Here is a 25,486-nt window from a genome sequence, read left to right as displayed (position 1 = left end):
CTGTAATCAAAAGCAGGCTTCATACACATTTTCCCAAAATTCATGCCACTTTTCAAAATGAACAACACAGGAGGGTTTTGTGATTACTGCTCCCAGCACTGCGTCTGAGAACAGTGTTAGATAAGGTAACAGGGGAAGGCTTGTGCCACACATGGTAAATATTTCATGCTGAATTTATCTAAGAGACCTCTTTTCCTCAGTATCTTGTTCCAGCTGGCCATTTTCCATACAGGTTCGAAGCAGCTCACGTGAAGAGCAGCTGCAGGAGAATTTCTGTTATTAGAGCAAGTGGAGAGGCCCAAAGCAAGAGGCCTCTTCAGCCCCTTCAGAAAATGCAGAATCAACCATTTTCCTACCACTTCCCAAGGCTTTTGATTGTTTTTGATGTTTACAAGTGGACTTGGCAATGTCAGGTTTACAGCTGGACTCAATATTCTTAAGGGTCTTTTCCAACCTCAGTAATTCCCTGACTCCATGAACAGCTGTTCCAAAGGGTTACATCCTCTTTGGAAAGCACAACTGCTCCTAATCCATCCCTGATGGTGCAGCTCATGCCAAAGATCAGCAGCTCTGTATCAGGACTGGGAAGAGTTATAACAGAGATAAGGGACAGTTGAAGGCTACAGATCATAAAAGCACACCTCCCCTCTTTTAGCAGACTTCTTAATGCTTCCCTCTCTTCTCACTCAGTTTCCTTCTCCCCAGGAGATGAATTCATGTTTTATGAAGATATTTCTATGCTGCTGGGATAAGGGTGCAACTACAGACTAGAACAGTCAGGAGACACCAAAAGTTCAAAGAACCGTGAACACTTGGTCCTTTTCTTTCCTAGGGCCTACTGACACAAAATTATGGAGTGGTTTTTTTTTCATTTTCTCACCTCTACTATCTGTGGCAAAGATCTTCCTCACAGCAGTTTCAGCAGGAGGAGATAATTGAAGGACATAACACAGAACTGTTTTCAAGACATTCATCGTGGTTGTGCTGACACAGCCAGGCAGGCACAGCCCTCCAGCAGGGACTGTTCTGCTCACTGACAGCTGCTGGGGCTGCTTTTATCATCTTTGAATATATAAATCATAAGCAAATATTTCTGGTTTGCTGCAGTCACAGAAAATCTTCTCAGTGTCCACCTGGTGCTGGTTACACACTCCAGGACCAGCATGCAGGAAACAGAAAGGAGCAAAGGCAAACAGTTCCTGTAGATTGTTTTTCATTATGGTGAAAATGTGATTCTGGATGGAAGATTCAAGCCGAGCACTACTTGGGTAATCATGGAAAAATTAAAGCTGGGGAAATATTTGCAGCCATTCAGTTCTGCAGCCCAGCACGAGAAATTCACCTCCACAAGAAAACCAGGCGGGTCCTTGCGGTGCCAAGTGTGGGTAAAATGTGTTGCAGACACTGCAGCCTGAGCAGCTTGGGATGAGCTCAGTTTTGGTGGAGCTTTGGGACATATCCAGGCCTTTTTCAGGCTCGATCACGGCAGCCTGTGAGTCACCCCTTCCCAGGCAAAGGAGAGCTGGTTACGTGTCTCTGATTGCCCTGCAAATCCTCCAGCTTCTCTCCCATCAGCACAGGCCTCAAGAAAGAAATAGCTTGCTGGCCTTGCCACTGATGAGTTCCCTCCTTCGAGAGGCAACAAGGAGTCCTTGTCCTTGTTCCTCGTCCTTGCTTCCAGTGACAAGCACCCTCACCATGCAGGGACAATGTGGTGTATCCCTTTGCTGCGTCAAGACATGGTGCTTCAACATTAACCACCAAAACTGAGGAATTTCTGTTGTTTTGCTCAGGCTTTTTACTGTCAAATCTACAATCCTTAACTGTAAATTTACAGCTTTCAGAAATCTTCCAGAATCACAAATACATGCTAAGAAAACTCTTGTTTGCTTGTTTGTTTGTGGCACCTAAAGACAGAAGAATTTTTCATGCAAAAGTCAAGTGTTAATCCTTCCCCATGTCTTTTAGATGAACCTTATTCTATCTTCCAGTACCTAAAAGGGCTTTGAGAGAGCTGGAGAGTGACTTTTACAAGGACATGGAGTGACAGGGGATGGCTTCAAGCTGACAGAGGGCAGATTGGGATTAATTACAAGAAAGAAATTCTTTACTTACTCAGAGGGTGGGCAGGCCCTGGCACAGGGTGCCCAGAGCAGTTGTGGCTGCCCCTGGATCCCTGGCAGTGTCCAAGGCCAGGCTGGACGGGGCTGGGAGCAGCCTGGGACAGTGGGAGGTGTCCCTGCCATGGCAGGGGGTGGAGATGTTCTTTAAGCTCCCTCTCAAACCAAATCATTCTATGAATGGAAATGTTCCAGACAATACCATTTTCTGTTTCCTGTGCTGGTGACGTGGATGTTATGGCACACTGCACTCTAAGCACTTGCAGCAACCATTTAATGCTTTCATTTTTTTCATTATATGTAATTTGGGACCTCTGGACAAGGAAGTGGGGAGTACATGGACAACCAAAATAGCTAAAAGCTTTGAATTAGCTTGGTACATATTTCAGTGCAATTAACGTTAGAATGAGCTTGGATTTATAGTTTTTTAGGCCAGTTTATGAAACAGCTGCAGTACTTAACTTTTACAATCATTTCAGCATCACAATAATCTCAGAAGTCCTGCTGCAACAACAAAACTGAAGTAGGTTTCTTTCCACTAAAATCAGTGCAATTATGGTTGCCATAATGATGCCCCAAGCAGAGAGACAATGTGGAGAGAATGTGGGCATTTTATTTTCTGCCCAAGATCAAGTTAGAGGCCATTTCTCCCTCTAAAAGCCTCAGGGAATCAGGAAGTTTTATGAGAGAAGTAAAGTAACAAAATGGAGACTTGTTCAATCTCTGACCCACCATCCTGTGCCACACACAGACATAAAAGTCTTTAAAAGAGAAGAATTAATCCATGCCAAGGTGGAAGACATGTACACATCTCTGGGCACTCCCACCCGAGCTCTCCTTGAGGATGGCTCTGCACTCAGGGTGCTGGGTGCTGCTGGCAGGGTACCTAAGCTATTTGTACAACCTGGGGGAAATCAGATCCTTAAAACAGAACTGTAGATTGTCCTACAGGAGCCCTGCAGCTTCAAAACTGTGTGACATGACCAGACCAAGCTTTTTCTCTCACTGAGAGTCACCAGCCCCGCTTTGAGCAATACAAACTACCAGCAAAGCCTCTAAAAACACTCCTACACGCTGTTTAAATATTTTGCATTATTAATGAGGAAAAAAATCACAGTTTCATTAAATGTCAAGGCCCAATTAGACAGACGAAGCAATGCACAAAGGCACAACACTTGCACTGCTTTTTTTTAATGAGCTGCAAAATAATGAGGTGAGTCCTGATTCTGAGCATAACGTGGGATCCTTGAGTTTACCCAAACTGCCTTTTTTCCAGCTGGATCTGTTATTCCTTTCGCAATATAACTGATCATTGAGCTGCGGAGGATGCTCTGCTTTTATGTGCTCTCATCTGGCTGCTGCAGACTCCACTTTCCCCCCAGAGCATCCTTAATTAAAGTTACTCTGCATTGTATCCAGCCTGCCAAGGGACACAGGGATAGTGCACAGCTTGCATTCAAGCTCAGAGAGAGCCAGAAACAAAGACAGGAATGGGAATGGGAACGGGAATGGGAATAGGAATAGGAATAGGAATAGGAATAGGAATAGGAATAGGAATAGGAATAGGAATAGGAATAGGAATGGGTCTTCCTGTGGGAGGAGACAGCCTGCAACCCCACAATGCCTGACCATAACCACCCTGGCAGCAGCATTGGGCTCAAGATATCCAAAACCCAAAAAACTCTTTGGTAATCTGAAGCATTTATTTTTTTTTTGTGTACAAGCAATGCAGTGTTTAATCCATTAATTGGTTTAATTAACGAGTTATCGTGGCTGGGACTTTGCCCTCGTGGTAATGGTTCACTGAGAATGGAGAAGTCAATGGCACAAACACACAGGTCGGACACAGGGTGTGGAAGGGAAGCTGTGGTGGCTGGGTCACTTTTCTGTAGCTCGTGGCTACTCTGGATGTCACAGCCAGAAAGAAGAGAGCTCTGGCAAAGCTCAGCAGTATCTGAAGAATTTCGTTGGTGTTACAGAATCACGAAATCACTGAGGTTGGCAAAGACCTCCAAGAGTCCAACCTGTGCCGGATCCCACCTTGTTCCCCCAGCCCAGAGCACTGCGTCCACGTCCAGGTGTTCCTTGGACACCTCCGGGGCTGGAAAAAGCAGAGTGGCACCAACCCAGTACAACCAAAACATGTAAAGCCACAGCCCTCAAGTGACCAATGAGCTCCAATGCTCTGAAACAATTGCCAGCATTCCCAATTTGTTCCTTAATTGCTGTGCTTCCATTTTTACACCGTAAACCAAGTGCTAACGAGCCTTGTCAATGGATGAGGAAATGAAAAGCTGTGTCACTTCTTTAGATAAGACAAACACTGCCTGTTGGATTGGAGACTCTCCTGGCACTCAGCTTCATTCTTTGCTCCCTCCTGATTCCATGGAGCTCCATTGATGCGACGGGGAGAGGATAAGAACAGGCAGGAGTGCCTTGTCAGCCTCGGCACTGAGAGCTCTTGTTAATCATCAAGGGACTTGTACAATCTTTGCCATTATTTAGGGAATAGCCTCATGAATGTGTCAGGTGCCTCCTCCAGGAGAGACAGCGATTTTAGCAATTGGCAGAGCATCAGGCTCGGGAAATGACACAGGAATGGAAAACAAAGATCCTTGGAAAAGGATTTTTCCAGACCTGGTAAGGGCCTGCTGGAAAAAGGCAGCTGATCAGGGTGACTGTTAGCACAAGCAAGTTCAAATCTGCTGCTTCAACCTATTTATTGGGCTGTTTGGATGCAAAACTGAACTAATTTGCATTGATTTGTAATAATTTGCCCAAACTCACTCAGAAAGTCCAGTACTATGACCTAAAATATCCTTATGGATGGAGAATGTCCCGTTCTCTTCCTCCTCCCAGTTTCCAGTAACTCTGTCCTGGGAAGAACAGAACTGTATTGCTCGAGTTTTAGTGGGAGGCTACTCAGACTGGGGCAGCTGTGCAGATTTCAAAGGTTTCTGAATGAAATGAATCAGGAGATAAATGAGAATGAACTAACTCATCAGCATAATCAAAACAATGATTTAGTCACATTATAATTCAGACAGAAACAATGCCCAAAATGGGAAGCAGGATATAATTAGTCCTACTTTCAAGCAGTATTGATGCTCCTAACAGTCTGGTTAACATAACTGCTTAGCAATTGATGTATGCAAATTCAATGTTTCTATTGCCATTAATGAAGTTTGAGAGGAAATGAGAAAATATATTCAAATTAATGCTATACAAGGTGAAAGGCAGAGCACTGACTGCTCTTTTAGCAGTCTGAATCCCAGCAGACACTGATTCAACTCCCACATCTCAGGAACAGCTGTAGGACTCTGGCCCGACCTGGGAAATGGATGAGTTTGGCCCTCATTTCCACTGAGTGGAGTCTGAACTACCTGTTAATGGTTAAAGCTTCTGCTAAATGCTCAAGAGGGTCAGGATTTCACATCCATCGAGCATTGCTGGTTTTCAGGGGAGATGGAATTAGATGTACAGAATCTGATGTTTACCAAGGGCGTTCTGAAAAAGCAATAAAAGCAATCCTGTATATTTTCTAAGAGCAGGGTTGAACAGGGGAGAAGTGAATTCATCAGACCACAGATGAATTTACTACACAGATAAAATAAATGTCACTACCTGATCATCACATAAGATTCATCACAATGAAAAAAAAAGCCAAACCCAAACATAATTAAGCCAGTGCGCATATCAGATTCTGAATCGAGCAATTTGGCTGCACTGAGCCTAGAATTGAAATGATCTTGTCTGTGGATGACTAAAGGTTACTGCTCTCACAATTCAAATGGAAAAATGTGTTCATCAAAAACATATCTATTAGCTTCACAATAGTAAGCACTCTGTGAATACAAAGAAGTTTCTTAGGAATAGGTAATGCTGAAGGCTTACCCAGAAACCAGGGAGCTGCCAATTTTCAGAAACAATTACTCAATTTGCCAGCAAACATATTTTCCTTCCGAGCTCTGGAAGGAGAGGCCTGGCTGTACTCACACACTAATGCCTATGTTTGCAGCTCTATATACTTCGGTATTTTTAATTTTCTGGTAACTTGTCTTGCTATAATTTTAGAGATGCTACTAAATATTTTATAGAGCAGCCCATTGTAAATCAATCTGTGACATAATGTACCATTATTTCCCATAGATCATTTTCTACAGCTCAAAAGCATTTCAATAAAGCTCTAAAAGCCCTGGCAATGACAACACACCGTGTTGTGCATTGCCATGGCAATGCTTCAGAAAACAGCTCTGATTTGGGGTTGGAAAGATCAAACATTATATTAGACTGAAAGTACAGAGTTCATCTTGATACAACCTGAAACTATCATGTCCTAACTGTCGTGTTCTCAGCTGCTGAGACTGGAGGCAAGATTGAGGCAAGAGGAGTCCTGCTGGATGCTGAAGAGATTCAGACCTTCAGTCAACAGGACACAGTCAGAAAGTTTAGGAGTATATTTAAGGTCCAGTTTCCCAGAGCCAGGAATTCAAAGTTTGAGCCAGCCTATATCAAAAGGCAGGATTTCAGAAGAATTCATAAGAATTCAGAAGAAGAAATTATTCTGGATCATCTGTTGTGTACCATTTAAGCTTTCACTTAATCCTGAAATTATGCAGCTGGGCTGCCCTAAGGGGGTGTGAAGGGATGCTTTAGCCTTGGGTGTGAAAGAGAAAATAACGTGGTACATTGGAAACTTCTGTTGCTCCGTTGTCACCCCTCTCTGGATAACCCCTGGCTGTGACAAACAGCCCTGCTGTGGCCTGGATGTGGTTTCTGGTCCCCTGAGTGCAGATTCCAGGCCAAACTCTTCTGCAATTCATCCCTCCAAACTCCCAAGCCCACACAGAGCTCCCCCAAGATGGCAGTTGCACTGTTAATCTCAGGCCTAGAAAAGCATAACAGCAAGAAAACAACTTTTTTTAGTAGAGGGGGTTGGTTGAGAAGATTTCTATGTTGTTTTGTCGTGGGTTGTTTGTCTGGGTTTTTTTAAACCACAGGTACTTTCTGAAAGTACAAAAAAAATCCCTGTTCGTGGGGTCAAGGTGGGTGCAAGAAACCCACAGATTATTTCTTCTTTCCTCCTCATCTCTTAGGGTAACTTCACATCTTGATTCAAAGAAACAGCCGTCCTTTCAAGTGGAGTGGATTCCTTCCTGCCCTCTGCCATGGAATAGTCTCTCCTCATGGCAAGGATCCCCCTTCAAAACCTCCTCTCACTCTCTCCTGCCACATCCAGGGCACTGAACCTCGGGGTGTTCCAGCACTCAGAGGCTGCTGCTCTGTGCAGGCAGAAAGTAATCAAGGGGTCAGTAGCAGGAACTTCTCTTTAGTCACACAAGGGATTTCTAAGGACTCTTCCAGAACTGGCAACTTGCAGAGGTCAGTCCGTCACCCCAGGGTACAAAACTGCAGGAGCACAGAAAATGGCAGAAGGGAACAGAAAATGGATGTGGAGGAGGCAGGGAGTTATCATGGGACTGTTACATCCCAGTTTGTGTGTGTGATATGGCTGCTTAAATTAAAAATGGCAAATACAAGAAGGGAGAAAAATCCTCTGTTTGTGTTAGTTTGGAAGCTGGGGTAGCCACCCTAGAGAGCTTGTGCAAGGTTTCATCAATGCAAGATGAAAATCAAACACAACAGACAAAGAAACAAATGACCTATGAGTGATACAGGGGAGAATTCATCAGTTAATACTTAACTTAAGACAGGGTGACTCACATCCTGGATATATAAAAGAGAGATGTCAAGTCCTGGATAAACAAAACAAAAATTTAAAATACTCGCTGGTTCTTCCAGAAAGTTATCCCATCAATGTACTCTTTTATAAATACAAAAATAACTAAAATGCTAAGCATTCTCTTAGGCACTAAAGCCATGTTTAAGAGCACTTTCCGGGCTACATTCTCATCCAGGTACATCAAACGAGACATGGAACTGCTCATCCATTAATGTCAGCTTTGTAAAACCAAGAGATGATTTATTTACTTATTAATAATCTGCCAGACTATGACTTCTGCATGGAAAAGCCAGGACTTAATATGAGCTTTGCTGTCAACAGAGTTGCAGGATCAGGCACTCAACCCCTTTCCTCCCTCGGGATATTTTGGATGTACAGAATATCCGTGTGTAAACCTCTTCTTTGCCTTACTCAGAATCCCAGAATCCCAGAAAGACCATTTAAACCCGTGGGAAATCAGATTTCCTTCAGCTTTGCTTCCACTGAGCAGTCCAAAGCAAGCCAGAGTTTCTTAATTTTGAGAGCGTTCTGTTAACTTAAAATTCTTTGCTCATTTCTATGGGCAGCTCTCTGTTAAAGGAGATGAGGTTTTTGTCTTTAACTCCCCGGATTTAAATCACTTCAGCCAAGGGCAGATTTCCTGATAATAGATGAATCACCTCTAGGTCATTAGCAGCTGCACCTTCTGAAGCTGACACTGAACTCCAAGGGAAATTTAAAGGAATTGGATGTTTTTCTCCTTCACCTTCTGAGCCTGGTGGTAACAAGAGTGTGACTGAGCTGAGCCAGGAGCTCAGGAGATAAAGCCCAGCGTGACAGTGGCAGCCTGAAGGTGCAGCCAGGCTGCTGAGGCTCAGGCACTGCCAGATCATTAATTAATCCTTCATTAAAGTTCGGGATCTGCATATGGGATTAATGCTCGGAAGCAGCTGGCCAGCAAGGAGCTGTCCCACATCCCCATGTGCAGCCAGCAGGGTGACAGAACTCAGCACCACAAACAGCCCACAGTGCTCATTATAAAGCACATTAAAAAAATAAAATTTCATATGAATGTGGAAGCAGCTACGTTCAAACTGTTTTACAACAGACAAGCATTGTTTGGGCTTTTTTACAGGGCCCCAGATATGGCTTTAAAGTATTTGCTCACCACCAGAATTCTTTTTATCTTATGTGTTTTAAGAAGTCTTCAAGAATTCTTCTGAGGTACAATTAAATCTGAGCCTGAGAGCTCACAGTAGTCTTACACTGTGGTTTGAGAAAGAAAGTGAAGACAAAATCTGAATTATTTGGAAACCAAAACACAAATCTGTTAATCAGACTTTTTCCCATGCTCACACATCCCAAAAAAACCCAAAGCAAAACCAGTATTCATTACAAGTTATTAATCTGGGTTTGTGTTCTAGTTGAGCAACCTTTGAGCATTCGAAAGTGCAACCTTTGGGTTCTTTCATATTAACAAAGATATGGGAAGGTGACAAGTTCTGCAATCTTTATTAAATGTACAACTGCATGTTTAGAAGAAAACTGTGTATTAAGAAAAGAAAAACAGTTGGTAGTGTTCCATGATCTTCAAAAATTGTCCAGAAAATTGAGTATTGGACATTCTTGACCTTTCTAATATACAAATGCTCCAGCTACAGAAGAAAAAATATAAAGTCAGCCCCTGGTATTCTACAGCAGGAAATAAAAAGCTGGACAAAGTAAGGATTTTTAAGTTAACATTAGAAAATTTTTTTCCTAAAAATAAAGGTCCCTCCATTCATTTGGAGCATTTCTAACAATAAAAATAAAAGCATGCAATATATACCCTAATTTGTGAGCACATATGGCTGCTGCCTTAGAAATTCAATTCAGATGTTGAAAACAACTAGTTAAACATAATGTAGGTCCCTGAGGAAATTACTCCAAATTTTATCTTCAGTCCACTCCATTTAAAGTTTTCAGGAAATTATTTTAAGCATTTTTTGAAAGCTCTAGTGGCTTATGCAAGAACCCCTATTGTTAACCTAGATGGAAAAAACTTTCCTAGCTGGCATTTCACCTCATTTAAAAAAAGATAAATCTACTGCTAAGCATGAAATTAAAATTTCAACTGGATTGGTATTGTCCACTGAAGTATTTCCTGTGAACTAATTGTCTCCTCATTCCTTCAACTAAAAATCCGAAGAGTCCCAAGGTTTTTTAAGCATTTCTTGCATTACACCATGATTTGCTATGAGGTCAGGCCCTACTCGGCTGTGTTTGGCAACGTGGGCAGAGGCAAATGTTGCCACGTGCTTCCAGGGTCACATTTTATATCTGTTCCAGCCTAAAAGGGAAACTTTCTGATAGGAGGGAAATTCCAGCTCCAGGCTGCTGGTGCTGTTCAGTGCAGAGCAGTTCAGAGGAGCAGGTGGGAGATGCTGCCTGAGTGGCACGAGGGAGCCAGGGCTGCCCCTCTGCATCTGGGGAGAACATCTGGTTCCAAGAGAAACAGCTGTGGGAGACATCTGGGGAGAACATCTGGTTCCAAGAGAAACAGCTGTGGGAGAATGGAGAAAAGAACTGCACCAGATGAGCCACTGTGGCCCCTCTCAACCTCCCCCACCCTGTGACTCCAGGGTAGCACAAGCTCAAGATTATTTCTTCCCAATTTCACATGTGTAAACTCGTTGTAGGTGACTCAGGAGCTGCATTATGTAAGTTATTGATCTGGGGTCTATCAGCTGCTAAAAATTCCTGTCTGCCAGTGGTGTGTGAGAAAATCTACTCAGGCATCACAGCTGGAGGACACTGTCACTAACAGTTGAGGACAGCTGACCTAGCTCTTAATTAACATTCCCAGTTTCTATTAATTTCATCATATCCAGCCCCGATGGTGATATCACACTGGAGCAACAGTGACCCAATTCCGAGTGACACTGCCCAGGCAGTTTCAGTCTTGTTGCATTAATAACAGACATTTTCTGTAGCCACTATCCCCTGGCAGCTGTACTGGGATTCTGCTTCTCAAATCGCTTCTGCCCCCATTCCCACCCTCTTCTCCCCTTTCCTACCCCCTGCAGTTAGCCAGGAAAAGGCAGAGGTGCTCAGCAGAGGGGATTTTCCAGGCTTTCCCTCCCTTTTTTCACTGTCTGTTTACAGGCTGGGGTATTATTCTGGGGTCTCTATGAGTGCTGAATGCTCTGGTTTGTCACTTCAGTGCCATCTCCTCAACTTCAAAATAGACCAAAGAGTTCATCATTTCCTCCTAAATTCTTGAGTTTATACTGAAAACAAAAAAGAAGGAATCTGAACTAAGCCCGAGCCCTTTCTGCTCACTGAGAATGAAATCCTGATATTAAATACTGGCTTGCAAAAGACTGCCATGGTCATCAGCACAGTTCCTCTGCAAGTAACGTGAAGATAAAACAGAATTATAAATGTTCATGTAACTTCTGTCTGCACAGTGCTTTCCTGTCACAAACATTTAGAAACACTTCACCCCTCACAAAACCAAAATTAAACAGCTCTGGGCCCTGTTGCGTCAGTGTGTGAACTGCTTCACACCAGCTTTTAGAATCAATTATTTTGGTGTAAAAATCCATAAAAGATGTGTACATTGTTCTTCCATTCTTTAAACGGTTTTTAATGTTATTTCCATGGAAACCACTTACAAGCACATGCCCAATGTTTGTGGGTTCAAGTGTCATCCAGGAACTCCAAATCCCAAGGCTGCATCACTAAGCTGAACTCCTAAGGTCTATTCCCAGCAGTTGATAACACTGATGTTTATTTACCTCACAAGCCAGCAGAAAACAAAGCTGCTTAACCCAGAGAAGTTTAAAGCAGACAGTGTCTATTTTAGGCCTTTTTCTCCAGTACAATTACTTTGCCTTCAGAACTGTCAGAGGCAGCTGAAGGCTTCTCAAACAACAGGCAAAATTGAGTTTTGTAGCCCCAAAATGAGGAATTCTTTCTTTTCAGGCTAGCAAAATTAATTCCCACACTGGCAGCAGCAGAACTTCTCCCAAACCAAAGTCTCCTGGTTAGCTGTGGTGAATGTCACATCCATTAAAAACCTGATTGTTCCACAAACAACTCAGAACAAAGCAGGTAGCACCAGAGAAAGCTGAGGGTTTCTGATTATCAGCAAAACCTTCAGTTTTTCAAGGGTTTAATACATCTGACACCCAATTAGAAGCAAAATATTCTCCCAATTTATTATTTTTCTTAATTATCTCGAAAGCGTTTCTAGAAGGCAAGTGACCAATTAGTCTGCGGGGTGATACACCACAGAAACCACTTGGGGTTTCCACAGGACTGGATCTGCTGTTGCGGCAGACTGGTAATTAAGGCACAGATCACTCTGATTTACATCCATTTTATAATTGCAACACTGTTCATGCCACTGAGCTGCATCCAGCTAAACCCAGAGTGTTTTCAGGTTGAGTTTTTTTAGGAGCTTTTGGAATCGGGTTATTTTTTAAAACTTTTCCAGGCTTCTGGAAGAAGCAGATCTGTTCACAGACAGCTTTTCTTCTAACCTTCCCCTTCCAGTATTTCTGGTTTTTCTTCACTTTTTATGCTTCTTAACCTTTGTACAACATTCAAGATCCTTAAAGATTTCAAATTTTCAGCTCTCCTTTCTGATTTCCCTTTTAAATTCGCATTTCTCTGTCCTCTTGCTCTTCTCTCCCATTTTACCAACTCTGGGGTCACAACAGTGTAATTAAGAATTTGCCTCAGCAAGCTCAAGTGAGAACTAGTCTGTGACAAACCAATAAAATAACTAAATCCATGAATAATAAGTGAATTCTCATGCGCCATCCCATAGGATAACAAATAATGAAGAATGTAGCACTCGCTATTAATAAGAAATAAAGAATAATGGGATGTTGGGAAGGAATTCCCCCCTGTGAGGGTGGGCAGGCCCTGGCACAGGGTGCCCAGAGCAGCTGTGGCTGCCCCTGGATCCCTGGCAGTGCCCAAGGCCAGGTTGGACAGGGCTTGGAGCAGCCTGGGACAGTGGGAGGTGTCCCTGCCATGGCAGGGGGGGGAATGGGATGAGATTGAAGGTCCCTTACAGCCCAAACCAATCCATGATTCTCTGATGTGATTCCATGATATTCCCAGCAGATCTGCTAGTGCTTGGCAGTGGCTCCAGGCTGAGCCCAAGCAGGCTGAGCTCCAAGAGCCCCTCTCTTGTCTGTGCACACACAGCTGAGGCACAGCAAGCCGTGCTCCCAACGAGACCTGGGGAGTGAGGGCTGGCTGGGGGCCCAGTCACATCCCCGGACAGACCCCCAAGGCCTCTGCTCCACCCCTGCTCCAGGGAATCTGGCTGCTACTGAAGTAACCCCTTCCCACCAGCGTGCTTTTAAACTGAGCAATGAGTCATGAATGCGCTTCAGAAGGCAGCTCGCAAACAAGCCCGGCTGTGAAAAGCCAGCAGTGCCATCCATTGACTGAAGGACGTATGGCATGTGCCTGGCAGGGGAGAAACATCCATCAGCAGGCAGGGAATATCCCTCCACTCTGCCCTCCTGCTAGTGCAGGTAGTTTGGCAAAGTCTTCCTGCGTTGGAGTTCGGTCCCAAACAAGTTCCTGCAATGCCTGTTCTCAAGCATCAGCTGCCAGGCTGGTTAAAGGATTTCACTGATACAGACAGAACATCTCTGTTCGTACCCATCGTGAGGGATGGGCGCCTGTGCCAGTGTCACACAGAGAACACAGCAAGCCACAGGGTGGTCACACTCCCAGAGCCACAGAACAGGCTCTTTCCTCCTCCTGAGTACATTTAATAAGCACCACCATAAAGCAAGATAGGAACCAGGCACTCACGGCACTATAACATAGCCGGTAATAGGGCATCACATGCCCAGAGGCTCAGGAAAGGTTCCTTATTTTGTAAGATCTCAAAGCTGACAATCTCAGATGCAATGACTCTATTTATAATGGTTCTACTTCACCAATTCCCACTTGAAAATATGACAAAAATCTTTTATAAAGGATAGGTTATATGCTTTAAAAAATGTTCCCCATTGTTAAATGTTAGAAAGATCAGCAGACCAAAAAGCTGCTTATAGCTGTGGCTGTAATGGACATTGTTCCCTAGCTATGGGCTCATTATATTCTCACACCTATGAAATGCCTGTATAGATGCAATATATTATCACTATTTAAAGTTTGGTCATTCAAGTAGCAACAATTGTTGGTGCATCTCAAATTCTGGCTGAAAAGAAGAGCAGAAGAAGACACCAGAAGAAGGCACCTCTCCTGCTGGTCTCAGGATACTTAGAATCAGAGAAATAGGGAATGGTTTGGGTTGTAAGGGACCTTAAACCACCCCCTGCCACAGGCAGGGACAACTTTCACTATCTCAGGCTGCTCCAAGCCCTGTCCAACCTGGCCTTGGACACTGCCAGGGATCCAGGGGCAGCCCCAGCTGCTCTGGGCACCCTGTGCCAGGGCCTCCCCACCCTCACAGGGGGGAATTTCTTCCCAATATCCCACCTAACCCTGCCCTCTGTCAGATGCAAGAACACAGATAAGGTACAAGCATGGGGACCTCCCCTTCTGCAAAACACTCTTGCTGTTTGTTCTCCTGAGTGTAGAACTGGCAGGATTTGAGGAGCCCTTGGTCCCTTTCTCCTGCTTTAGGGAAGTTCACAGGTGGATTTTTCCTTACGGCCAGTCCCACCAGAAGGTGTTCTGCAAAGCAAAGGTGTCTGTCCCAGAGCTCCAGGCACAGTCCCTCCCCGCGCTGGGAGCGCAGAGCGTGTGCGTCACTCCCCCGAAGGCCGCGTCCCAGCGCAGCAGCAGCACAGCCACCTGCAAGATGTGGCAACAATTTCCAGTAACCTCGGACAAACAGGGGCTAATCACCGTGCCCAGTAATTCCCAGCAGCCTTTCTGAGTACGTGGCAGATTGAATATTGCATTGCACTGAAGCGTTTGACCAGAATCTCATTATGGCATTATGCAGTGAGAGGTGGAAAAGAGGGGATCTGGCCTTGGCTGTTACTTGTTCCATCTAAATGGACTGACAATTGGCTTTAGAGCAATATTGGTAAGGAGCAAAGGGCAGGAAAATCTGCCCTTGGCAATGTGACTTATGGGCTGCTACAAGAGGATGTTATCAACTATTTACACAGCTTTTAAACCTGAAGGGGAAGAGGACAACTGGCTTTTATACTGTGAAAACAATTTGAAATTGCTGAACATTTAGAAAAACATAAACCACGTAGAATGATTTGGGGTGGAGGGGACTTTCAAGATCATCCAGTTCCACCCCCTGCCATGGGCAGGGACACCTTCCACTATTCCAGGCTGCTCCAACCCAACCTTGGACAATCTGTTCCCTAATTGCCTGGAACATCTCTTGCCTAATTTTTCTTAAGTTCTCATGAAGCTAAATTATCATCAGTAGTGAGAGGCATCAAAAATTAAATATAAATAAGAAGCTTTTAAATCTAAAGAAGAATCTCTCTGCAAATTTGAAATTCCATGGGAATCAGATGAGGTGTGAAACACCTTGAGGAGGCAAAGCAGTTTAAACACTCAGCTTCCAAATTTGGCCCCATCATTTTTCACTTCACAAAATACCATTTTGCCCATTTTAGTGGCACCAGAAGTTAAACAGAACTCAGCAAACAGCATCATTTGCATGCCTCTCCGTGTTTAGTATTCAGCACAAGACACTGCACTTTTGCTGGGCTACTTGACTTCATCTGGTTTAGAAGTTTGAAAGCTCTTTTCCAGAGGTGCAGGTCTAGAGCGGACACCTCTCCTTAGAGTGGGCTGCACTGAATGATAAATAAATAACCTTCAAAAATCATCTCCAAATGCCAAACCCCAGGTACTGGAGTGACTGTTTGCACTTCACTGCAACATAAATATCAATCTAAGGGTAGAAGATGATCAATTCTTCGCAGACATGACTTATGGAAACTTCGCTGGGTACCCAAAGAAATGAGTTATATGTTAAAGCCTGCGTTCCAATGGGGAATGGGTCCATGACAAACACAGCTCACAGAACCAGCAGTGGGTACAGCAATTACTGCTCCTCCAGCGTAACCCAGGTGAATGCTTACACCAAGGTGAGAGCTGCCAGTGCATCTGTGAGGGGAGTTTTGTGTGTCCTCAGTGCTCCAAGAGACAGGGCAAAAGGAGCTGTTTGGACGTGGAGCTGAGCCACCCCGTTAGGGTGACACACAGGGGGTGCCAAGGAAGAGGCTTCTGCTGTCACTCCCTGCAGTTCAGCTGCTCTGGGAGAAAACAACATCCCTGCTTTGCTGGGGCTATCAATCCTACACCTGGCAGGATGTGATTTGCACTCACACACATCCAGAAGGCTGCACATCACACCAGCCAAATGGAAAAACATCTCATCAGAGGATCACCGGGGAGGATCTTGTGGAGAGGAGAATTAATGCTGCTGGCTTGTGTCAACCAAGGGACAAAGATGCCAAAAGAATTCTGCTTCCTCCATGGGAAAAGGAGCGAGCCACACTGCTCAGCAGCACCAGTCTGCTCCCTCACACACACGCACAGGGAATCAGCAGCAGTTCCCACCAACATGAGCAATGTGGATATTCTCACTTCTATTTTCTTCTGGTTTTACTTTACACCCGTTTTTGCCCAACCAGCCTAAGGGGTTAAAGAGCAAGACCTGCTGAGTAGGGGAGATTCACCTTTGTGCAGAGGCTCCCACAAGTCATCACATAAATTGCCTGATTAAGTGGGATTTGGGTTGAAGCCACAGTTCCCCTTGCTTGGACAACCACGGATTCCCACACATCTCCAGGACAGGCCCACACAGCCCCATTCTTCAAGGATTTCCAGGTAAATTAAGCAAGTAATTCCTTCTTTGCTGTCCTGTTTAGAAATTTTTCTTGCCCTCAAGTCCTCTCAAAGATGAAAATACCTGGGCTGGCTTTCCTTGGATTTAGCAATCCTAGCACTGCAGTCTTCTCCCATTCAAAGAAAAGACACCAAGATTTAATGACTTTTTACTGGTTTTGCTTGAGAAGAAAGATGTCCCTGAAAGCTGATTGTTTGTACTCAAGGATTCATGATACAGAACTTCCCTAATAAATATGTTTATCATTTGCATATGGATACTCCTTTCCTGGTATCGTTTTAATTCTTATTCAACTTATCAACTAGCCCCATTATCTCATCTTCATGATTCAAACACTCTTGGAACATGATGTGAAAAAGCCAATGTGCTAAAGAACAGGGCCACTTAAAACTAGTTCACATGCCATGCCCTAAGTTTACTATAATATGAAAAAATTTACCTTTGGTTCTGTTCTAAATGAAAGTCATGATCAGTTGCCAGCTCCTCTCATTGTATTTATATATGCATGACATTACTACATTTGTAATGATGATAAATGACACAGCTTCCAGCACGAAGAAGAAATTGCCTCCCACTCTCGCACAGGAACCAATTCCTACGTGTCCACTAGAAGGCATTAAATTTTGGTACCGGCACATTCACAATCCCTGAATTATTTGTAGATTAAATGATCTGCAAAACGTGTAATGAATCTGCTCTCATGCAATTTAGAAAACTTAGCAGACTTCTAAGATTTCTTCATCATCAAAACATCCTTGTAGATTGGCTAAGACATTCTCACAAGCTATTACTGAATTACTGATCTCATTTATCCCTGCAAATGGATTTAACTCCTGAACCAGCTCACTGCAGAGTCCCACAGGCATCAGTGGCTGTGTTTAGCTGGGACTCTCAGCAAACCAGAGATGGAACAACTCTGCATCCTGGATTTCTGGTTACAGAAATTGCACATTAGAGCACACTTCAGTTTTGTCACTGTTCCTACAGCACTGTCAAACCAAGAGAGATTTTGACTTCAGAAAGTCAAATTATGGAAGGGAAATTGTTATCTAAGAGCTTTATAATAGGTACCTTGATAAAGAGTACCTCCTATGTTACTACATTATACACATTCTGATGAAAACATGACAAACCTTTCTGACAAATTACAGAGAATGGTCATTATGGAAAAGTCTTTGCCTCACAGGAATTCAAATGCATCTCCTGGTGACATTATACCTACTGCCTCTTCAATAGCTCTCAGCTCAATTCCCAGCTTTCCTCTTACTGATGATAAACAGTGACTGCAATAACACAAATAACACAAAACCAGAGCAGCAGTCTCTGGCTGTTGGAAAATTGCAAATGGAAAATAAGAGTAAATATAGATAGAGACAGGCTGAGAGATGGAACAGGGGTTCAGACAGAGCACAAATAAATGCAGTAGATAAAGTGCATTAATAATTTTGGTTTATTTTTAAATAACAGATCCATGAGCCATCTGGATTTGGGGTTCACATCTCCACACCCCACGCTCTTGTTTCAGGACTGCACAACACACTGTTGAGATCTGTGTATTTTTTAGCATTTTGTAGCACCCCTTTTTTCAGTTTATCTTATATTTAGTGTAGGCACCAAAACATTTTGAGATGTGTTTGTAAATATGTGTGTCTATGCAGAAGCATTTTCTTGAGCTGTTTCTGAAAGCTGTACCGTGTCCCCTTTATCTTAGTTACAATGAGCAGGACAGAGCTAATGTCTTTTTCCCTGCACTTATAAACCATCTTCACATTAAGCTGTCTCCAGCCTGGGTGTTTGCTCCTTTTTCACTGAGCATATATCACTGGGTGTTTATCATATTGTTCCTTCCTGCTTCCAAGCTAAACCTCCCACTGAGATTTGGAGGCAGCAGACAGCCAGGCTGTGCATATACAGCTGCCAGCCCTAATGCTTTCATGCCTCATTAAGTGACCTCCTGCTCTTTTCTGCACTTGCCCAGGATTTTTGGATGTCCAGCAGCAGCAACACATCTGTCACAGGAGAGCAGCTCCGTGGTCTCTGTCCCACAGCAGCTCTGATGGATCTGCCAGACAAACACAGGGAAGTACCCAGTGTCCCTGTGCAGAGCCCAGAGCTGCCACTGACATCTCCTTTATTGAGACCAGAGTTAACTCCTGGGATTTTTTTATTATTCAGAAAGAAAAGGGACAAAACTGTAGTGTGCTCTGCTCAGAGCACTGCCATGCCAATATCATGTCTGCTCTGGTGGTGCAGGTGTGTGTCACAGAAAACACATGGCAAATTGCTTTGGAGCAGTAATAAACATTGAAATTGTGTTCTGAGAAACCATTCTTCTCAAAGCATTCAGAGAGGGGCTGGATTTATGAAGCAAGAACTAAAGGCAGTGTAAAGCCCTGGAACTGGCAGTGCTGTTAAGACAGAACAGACCATTTCAATGCAAGCAAAGCTCTCTCCCTCTCTTCCCCTGAGATCCTCCTTGAAACCCATCTGTTCTGTGGTGCCTCGCACTTAACAACAGCCGCCCACCAGCCCTGCACCACCCCGTGCTGTCCTGTGCAGCTCCACTTTGTGCTCCTGAGCTGCAAGTTCTTTCCGGAGGGAACCCGTCCTATTTATCCGACACAGTTCTCCCATTGTCCCCAGCCCTGTGTGCTCACATGGCTGCGGAAACACAGCCATGAAGAGAAAAGGCTTTGCCGCTGGCAGAGGGTGGGATTTTACTGCTCGGGCTCGGCCCTGGGATGCAGTTTCAGGGATATTCACCCTTCACCCTGCCATGAGCAGCCGTGTCTGCGATGGCGCGGAGCCCTTTCGGAAAAATGCAGCTTTAAAACCCTTGTGATCCCAGTTATTGAGGGCACACTCTGACAGTTTGCTGACAGCTCCCAGCTGTGCGGGGTAGTCACGCACTGGAGGAATGGGATGGCATCCAGAGGGACCTGGAAAATCTTCAGAGGTGGAACTGTGCGAACCTCATGAAGTTCAGCAAGGCCAAGTGCAAGGTGCTGCCCTTGTGCCAGGACCCAGGGAACGGCTGGAGCTGTTCCAGGGCAGGGTCAGGTTGGATATTGGGAAAGGTTCCTTCCTCAGAGGATGCTGGGGCACTGACCAGGCTCCCCAAGGAATGGGCACAGCCCCAAGGCTGGCAGAGCTCCAGGAGCATTTGGACACCGCTCCCAGGGATGCCCAGGGTGGGATTGCTGGGGTGTGAATTTCCCCTCTCTCCGTTTAGAAGTGCTTCCCCCTTGCTGCATCACTCCAGTTCCTGAGGAAGAATCCTTCTCCTTTGCTGGGGATTGCTGGGCTGTCCTGTGCTGAACATGATTCTGGCAGGTGCCTTCCAACCTAGAACAATCTGTGACTCTTGGGGCTATTTACAAGTGCCTGGAGTGACATGACATGGGGATAAAACTTCAAAATGAAAGAGACTATTAGACTGGATATTAAGACGAAATACTTGGCTGTGAGTGTGGGGAGGCCCTAGCACAGGTTGCCCAGAGAAGCCGTGGCTACCGCATCCCTGGAAGTGTCCAAGGCCAGGTAGCACAGAGCCTTGGACAGAACACATCCCTTCCTTACGACCGGGACCGCTGCGGCTTTAAGGAGGCGGTCGGGGCGTGTGCCCGGCCCATCGTGCGCGCTCGGGAGGCCGGGCCGGTGCCGCCCCGGTGCCGCCCCGCTGCCGTGTGCCGGCGGTGCCGCCATGTATCGCCTGTGCCGCCTGTCCCCGCTGCTGTCCCCGCTGCTGGCCCCGCTGCTGGCCCCCGTCCCCCCGCGCTGCGCCCCCCGCCCCGCCTGGGCCGCGCTCCCGCCGGGGCCGGGCCCGCGCCGCGCCGCCGCCAAGGTACGTGTGAGGGCTGAGGGGCCGCCTGCCGCGGGGCTGCGCGGAACGGCACAAAATGCCCTCATCTGAAAGTGTTCCTCAGCTTTTTGGAGGTGTCTTTAAGTTTTTTGGAGGTGTCTTCACCTCCACCCCCTCGCATCCCCATGGGATCAGTAAAAAATCGTGTTTATCCCGGGTTTCTGTGGGAGCTGGTTTGCACCTGCTGGTGGTCACATTGTCAGTGTGAGCTTTCCGGGATGCCTCGTCTACAGTTTAATTTCTACGGTTTAATTTGCGGCGTGGTTTCTGCTGCCTCGTTGCGAAGCATCACGGGGTGGTTTAGATATGTTTTCATGCTTTAAATCGCATGAATGATGCGAATAAAATCGGCTTTTTAGCTGAAATATTGTAGCAGAATGACATGGAAATAGGCAGTAGCTTTACTTGCTAAGCTGTACATTATTCCGTACATGACTCCCCTGGGTACTCCAAATAGTATCTGTCGAAGTGGTTCTTTTTTAACGTTTTGCTTCAATACCGTTCCTGGTGTGTGAGCCTGGGAACATGGGTGAATTGGAATGGACTTGGAAGATCAGAACAAGCAGGTTTTCAGTCCTTATGGTCCGTCCATAAGACCCAGAGCTCATGAGTCACAAAAGAAAAATCTAAAATTATCCATTATGATTGAAAAATTTAGATACAAGAATCAGGAGATGTTTTATTCCTGTTAGTATTTCTTCTCTGGCGAGCATGAGGGGTTTCCAAGGGCTGCCTCATTGCTACCCTCCGCTGATGTCTTTTCAGATTGCTTTGGCATATAGTTTAGTATGAAGTTCTGCGCTTGAAATGTACTCAAATAAAAATCTGTCAATGACTTCTACTGTGACAAACGTTTTCAGTGCAGTTGGACTCTTGACACCAGCCCTGGCATGTCCCTGCAGTTGTTGTCTACGCTGTGGCAACAGAGTTTCTTGTTCCTGTCATCACTTGCAGTTCCCGGTTCTTCCTTTTATCAGCTCATCCATTAAGGGTGATTTATAGGAATTTAAACGTTGGATCTCTTCCATCAGGGAGCTGTTACTAAGTGGTACCGGGTGGGCTTCCAGTGCCACTGGCTGCTTAGCCCTGGAACAAAAAGCTGTGCTCCAAGGAGTTGCTGGGTAAAGCTGAGCAGTGGGTGGAAGCAAATAGCTCTGACACCTCAGTCTCATGTCTGAAGCAGCTGTGTGGGTGTGCCTTGGCACACATTTGGATCAAATAATCTGGTTTTAATTATGAAACTTGAATTGTGTAAGAATTTATGCCAAGCTCAGTGCATCCCTTTGACAGGAATAGTTGGGAGAAGGGAGCTTGCCTGGGCTCTGCCACAGCATCTGCTGTGCTGATGTGGAAGAGCAGAAGTGAGTTACTGTCTTCCCAAATCACTGTGTGCAAGACACTTCTTTCATTATTTCAGACTGGTTCAACTAACTGGAATATGATCTTGTGCATAATGCTAATAAATACTTTTAATTGTTTTCTTTCTAGGATGCACATGAACCCCTCAAAAAGACAGCCACTGATCCCAGTGCTGAAAACAAGAAACTCAACAAATCCCAGCAGCTGAAACAAGTTTTTAAAGAATATGGTGCTGTAGGAGTTTCCTTTCATGTTGGAATTTCATTAGTATCTCTGGGAATCTTCTACTTGGCTGTGTCAAGGTGAGGTTTGTACAGCTGTCTGCCACCTCTGGGTAATGGTAAAAGTAAAATACATTTACCATTGTGCTTGCCTCTGGCAGGAGACAGGCACCTTATGCCTGCTAGATCTATAGTCACCTCCTGAATTTTGAGTATGGATGGGTCCATAAATGGACCTGATCTCCCATCAGGCATGAGACAAGAGAGCTGTACAAGGTCTTTTTGCACGGGTTCATCAGCAGTGAAAACAGCAGACACAGCACCAACATAACTGACTGAGCAGGGAATGTATTTGTTTTGCAGATATCTTTTGTTCTTGCTTGGTCTGGAGAGATAGAGCCATGCGAAAGTGCTGGGGCTTGGAGATAAACTTTTTTTTCTGGGTGTTGAACACAGTTTGTGCAGTGGAACTGCAGAAAACAGCAGCCACTAGAACAGAATTACAGTGAGAATGTAACAGAACTGCACGGGAGTCAGGTGGGGAATTTTGTGTGTGGCTTTGTGGGAATGCATCAGTTACATGAGGTGTTCCAGCTGAGGAGACAGGGGAATGTGTTGTTTTTCCAAACATTCCCTGCTGCTTATTCCTGACTCCAGTGGGGAATATGTGAATGCCTGATTTCTCCTGTTCGCTACATCGTGGGACAGGGTAATAACATTTTTTTTTCCTTAAGGTACGGATAAATCCCTGATGAAATCTGCTATGTCTATATTAATGAATTTGGTGGATAATGCTCATTTGAGATCTGTAACACTTCCTTCACTTGCTAGATTTTACATAATTTGTCATTTTAACAGCTTTGTACTCCTGTGTTAGAACACTAAGCCTAACAACAGGTACCTCGTTTGGTTTGCATTGGTCTGTGCTTAGGTGATAAATTTCCCCAAGACACAGAATAGAGTTGAACGTAAAATTTGGGAAGATGAAGCTCCAATACAAATTCACAGTAACATTTTGAGAATCACTATGCAGAGAAATTTTATCTCTAAAGGCTGAGTTGCAAGCACGATACATTAAATTCCCTGAACGAAAAACAAGCGCTTTATCTTTTCTATCTTAAACTAAAGCCCTCTTCCCTCTTCCCGCAGCGGTGTGGACATGAGCGCAGTTCTGCTCAAGCTGGGCTTCACTGAGGCCTCGCTTCAGTCCCGGATGGCAGCTGGCACCAGCACCTTCGTGCTGGCCTATGCTGTGCACAAGCTCTTTGCCCCAGTGCGCATCAGCATCACCGTGGTGTCCGTGCCCTTCATCGTCCGCTACTGCCGCAAGGTCGGCTTCTTCAAACCCCCTGCCTCCAACCCCTGAGCCCTGCCTGGCTTTTTGTTTTCCAGTGCTCCACGTCCATGTAGCTCTTCAGGTGCAAAGTTTAAAGGACTTATTTGGGTTCAGGTTGACCTCGTTTTGCGTTTCTTACTTGGTCTTTCAGGTAATTGTGAGAAGTGCTGTCCTTGTCTCCTTTCCCTTTTGCCACTTACTCTTTGGAAAAACCTGTTCAAATGGGATCTGGTTTGCACTTCAAGTGGGAATATAAATGCTTGACAATGAGCACAGTTCTGGGTCTTTATAATCCAGCTTTTTGAACCTTTTTTTTCCTTTTCAAAACAGTCATAGCACTCATTTATTACTGTGTAGCTGAGAAACAGTGAGATTCTCTTTCCAGTAGAATAAACAATATCTCACTACAGGGGTAGTTCTCTTGAAAAGGGTATATATTGGAATCTAAAGTGGCAGGTGGGTGTTTTTTTGTTAGGAGAGGCTTTTATTATAGCCTCTCTTGCAGTACAACACAGGCACTGAACTCACTTAAGTAGGAATACCCATATGATGGATTATTGCACAGTCATAATTGGTTTAGTCACCAATAGGTGATGCACTGTTCTGAAACTATGTGTAGTGCTTCCATATTCCAAGATTTTATTGTCTGAAAATGTGCTGGCTAGGAGCCAGCCTTACTAAAGTCCTTTTTTTTTTTCTCCTAATGTCTATAGACTCAGAAGAAATCCTGAGTCTATTGAAGTCACTGTAACCAGAATTACCTCTGTGAACATACTCCAAAGAGCATCAAGGCAGAGATAAGCTGGTGAAGGTTTAGCATTTTGAGATCTGACTTTGTATTGGAAACACTTTTTTTTTTTTTTTTTAAAGTAAGCCCAGCAGCTCTCTGCTCCTGTGGGTGAAACTCAAATCTGCATGTGAAGTCCAAACATTCCAATTTGCAGCATCCCAGGAAGAATTCCTGTGCTGTGGGTGGAGAGTATAGCAATGAGGGGGTTTTACCGTTCCTTATGGGGACACTGTTGTGTTAGAATGTATCATCCACATTCCACCTTCCAGTTAACCCAAAGACTGATCCCAAAACATAAATGAGTGTAACACTGGGCTAAGCCTGGGTTTGGGGCTCAGGCCTGTGCTGCTGTGAGTTTGAGCCAGATCTGGGGGTGTTTGGGACCTGCTGTCTGCTCTTTTCACATTATCTTTGTGCTTGCACTTACCCCAAGGTGGCTCTGATACATCTGTTCATACAGAGCTGTGATTTAAGTAAAATAGCAGGAAGAGAGCCTGATGCTTTTGATTTTTGCTAAAATTTAGTGAATGGAGGAAGGAATTGTGGAGTTTTGATGAGAGTTGGCTGAGGGAGGAAAGGAGGAGCAAATAACCTCTTGTTATGGAGCAGCTGCTTGCCTCCCCTCAGCCAGAACATTAAATTGCACCTTAACTCCTTCCCCCCGCCGGAAGGCCCAGCTTTCCTGTGTACCAAGGATAAGAATTCCTAAATAACTCTTGAGGCAGCCTTGTGTACTTCAGAATCATTTCTGAGAAGTTTTGTCTTAAACTGGATAGAGAAGGTATATTCAGAGCTTCTTTTTCAAAATCCTGTGTAAAGCTAAACTCCTTCAAAATAAATGTACCTAAGTCAGTAGAAGGCACCAGCACTCAACTAGAGATTTCTTGCTGTAAAGAAACAGCTTCAGATAAATTATGGCCAGACTTCTGATTAGTTAAGGTAAATAGGGTTGTATAAACTACTGGCAGTTTGTTTAGATGAATTTTTTTGCAAAGTATATTTTAAATTAATTCAAGAATATATTTTGAATTCTGGAATCCTTACTTGTAGAAGGATCATTTTTTTAAATTGTTTATAAAATAGCCAAGTCTTATAGTGAAAAGACAATAAATTGCTTTCTCTTAGTTTGCTTGAAGTGTTTTACTGGAAAAGAGTTGGTCTCTTTATTTTGGTGGCAAGGGGCCTGACCCTTGGTCCAGTTTAAGGAATGTCTTACAACATCTGGTGTTGT

General features: G+C 44.6%; 1 protein-coding gene across 1 annotated transcript; it reads left to right on the top strand.

The window, feature by feature from the left end:
• Positions 1–20,359: 20,359 nt before the first annotated feature.
• On the top strand, positions 20,360–25,379 carry FAM210B (family with sequence similarity 210 member B). Its single transcript, XM_039563551.1, has 3 exons — positions 20,360–20,531; positions 22,038–22,210; positions 23,279–25,379. The coding sequence occupies exons 1-3, from the start codon at positions 20,391–20,393 to the stop codon at positions 23,493–23,495; spliced, it is 531 nt and encodes a 176-aa protein (XP_039419485.1). The 5' UTR covers positions 20,360–20,390; the 3' UTR covers positions 23,496–25,379.
• Positions 25,380–25,486: the final 107 nt, after the last annotated feature.

The sequence above is a fragment of the Corvus cornix genome, chromosome 20, assembly GCF_000738735.6.
Source record: "Corvus cornix cornix isolate S_Up_H32 chromosome 20, ASM73873v5, whole genome shotgun sequence".
NCBI classification, from domain to species: domain Eukaryota; kingdom Metazoa; phylum Chordata; class Aves; order Passeriformes; family Corvidae; genus Corvus; species Corvus cornix.
The sequence above is the reverse complement of the archived record's forward strand: the minus strand, read 5'-3'. Positions and strand labels throughout refer to the sequence as shown.

Excerpts from the sequence above, each read along its gene's own strand:
- FAM210B (XM_039563551.1), top strand. The coding sequence starts at position 20,391 with ATGTATCGCCTGTGCCGCCTGTCCCCGCTGCTGTCCCCGCTGCTGGCC. Across the intron at positions 20,532-22,037 it reads CGCGCCGCGCCGCCGCCAAG|GATGCACATGAACCCCTCAA; the intron begins GTACGTGTGAGG and ends TTTTCTTTCTAG. Across the intron at positions 22,211-23,278 it reads TTCTACTTGGCTGTGTCAAG|CGGTGTGGACATGAGCGCAG; the intron begins GTGAGGTTTGTA and ends CTCTTCCCGCAG.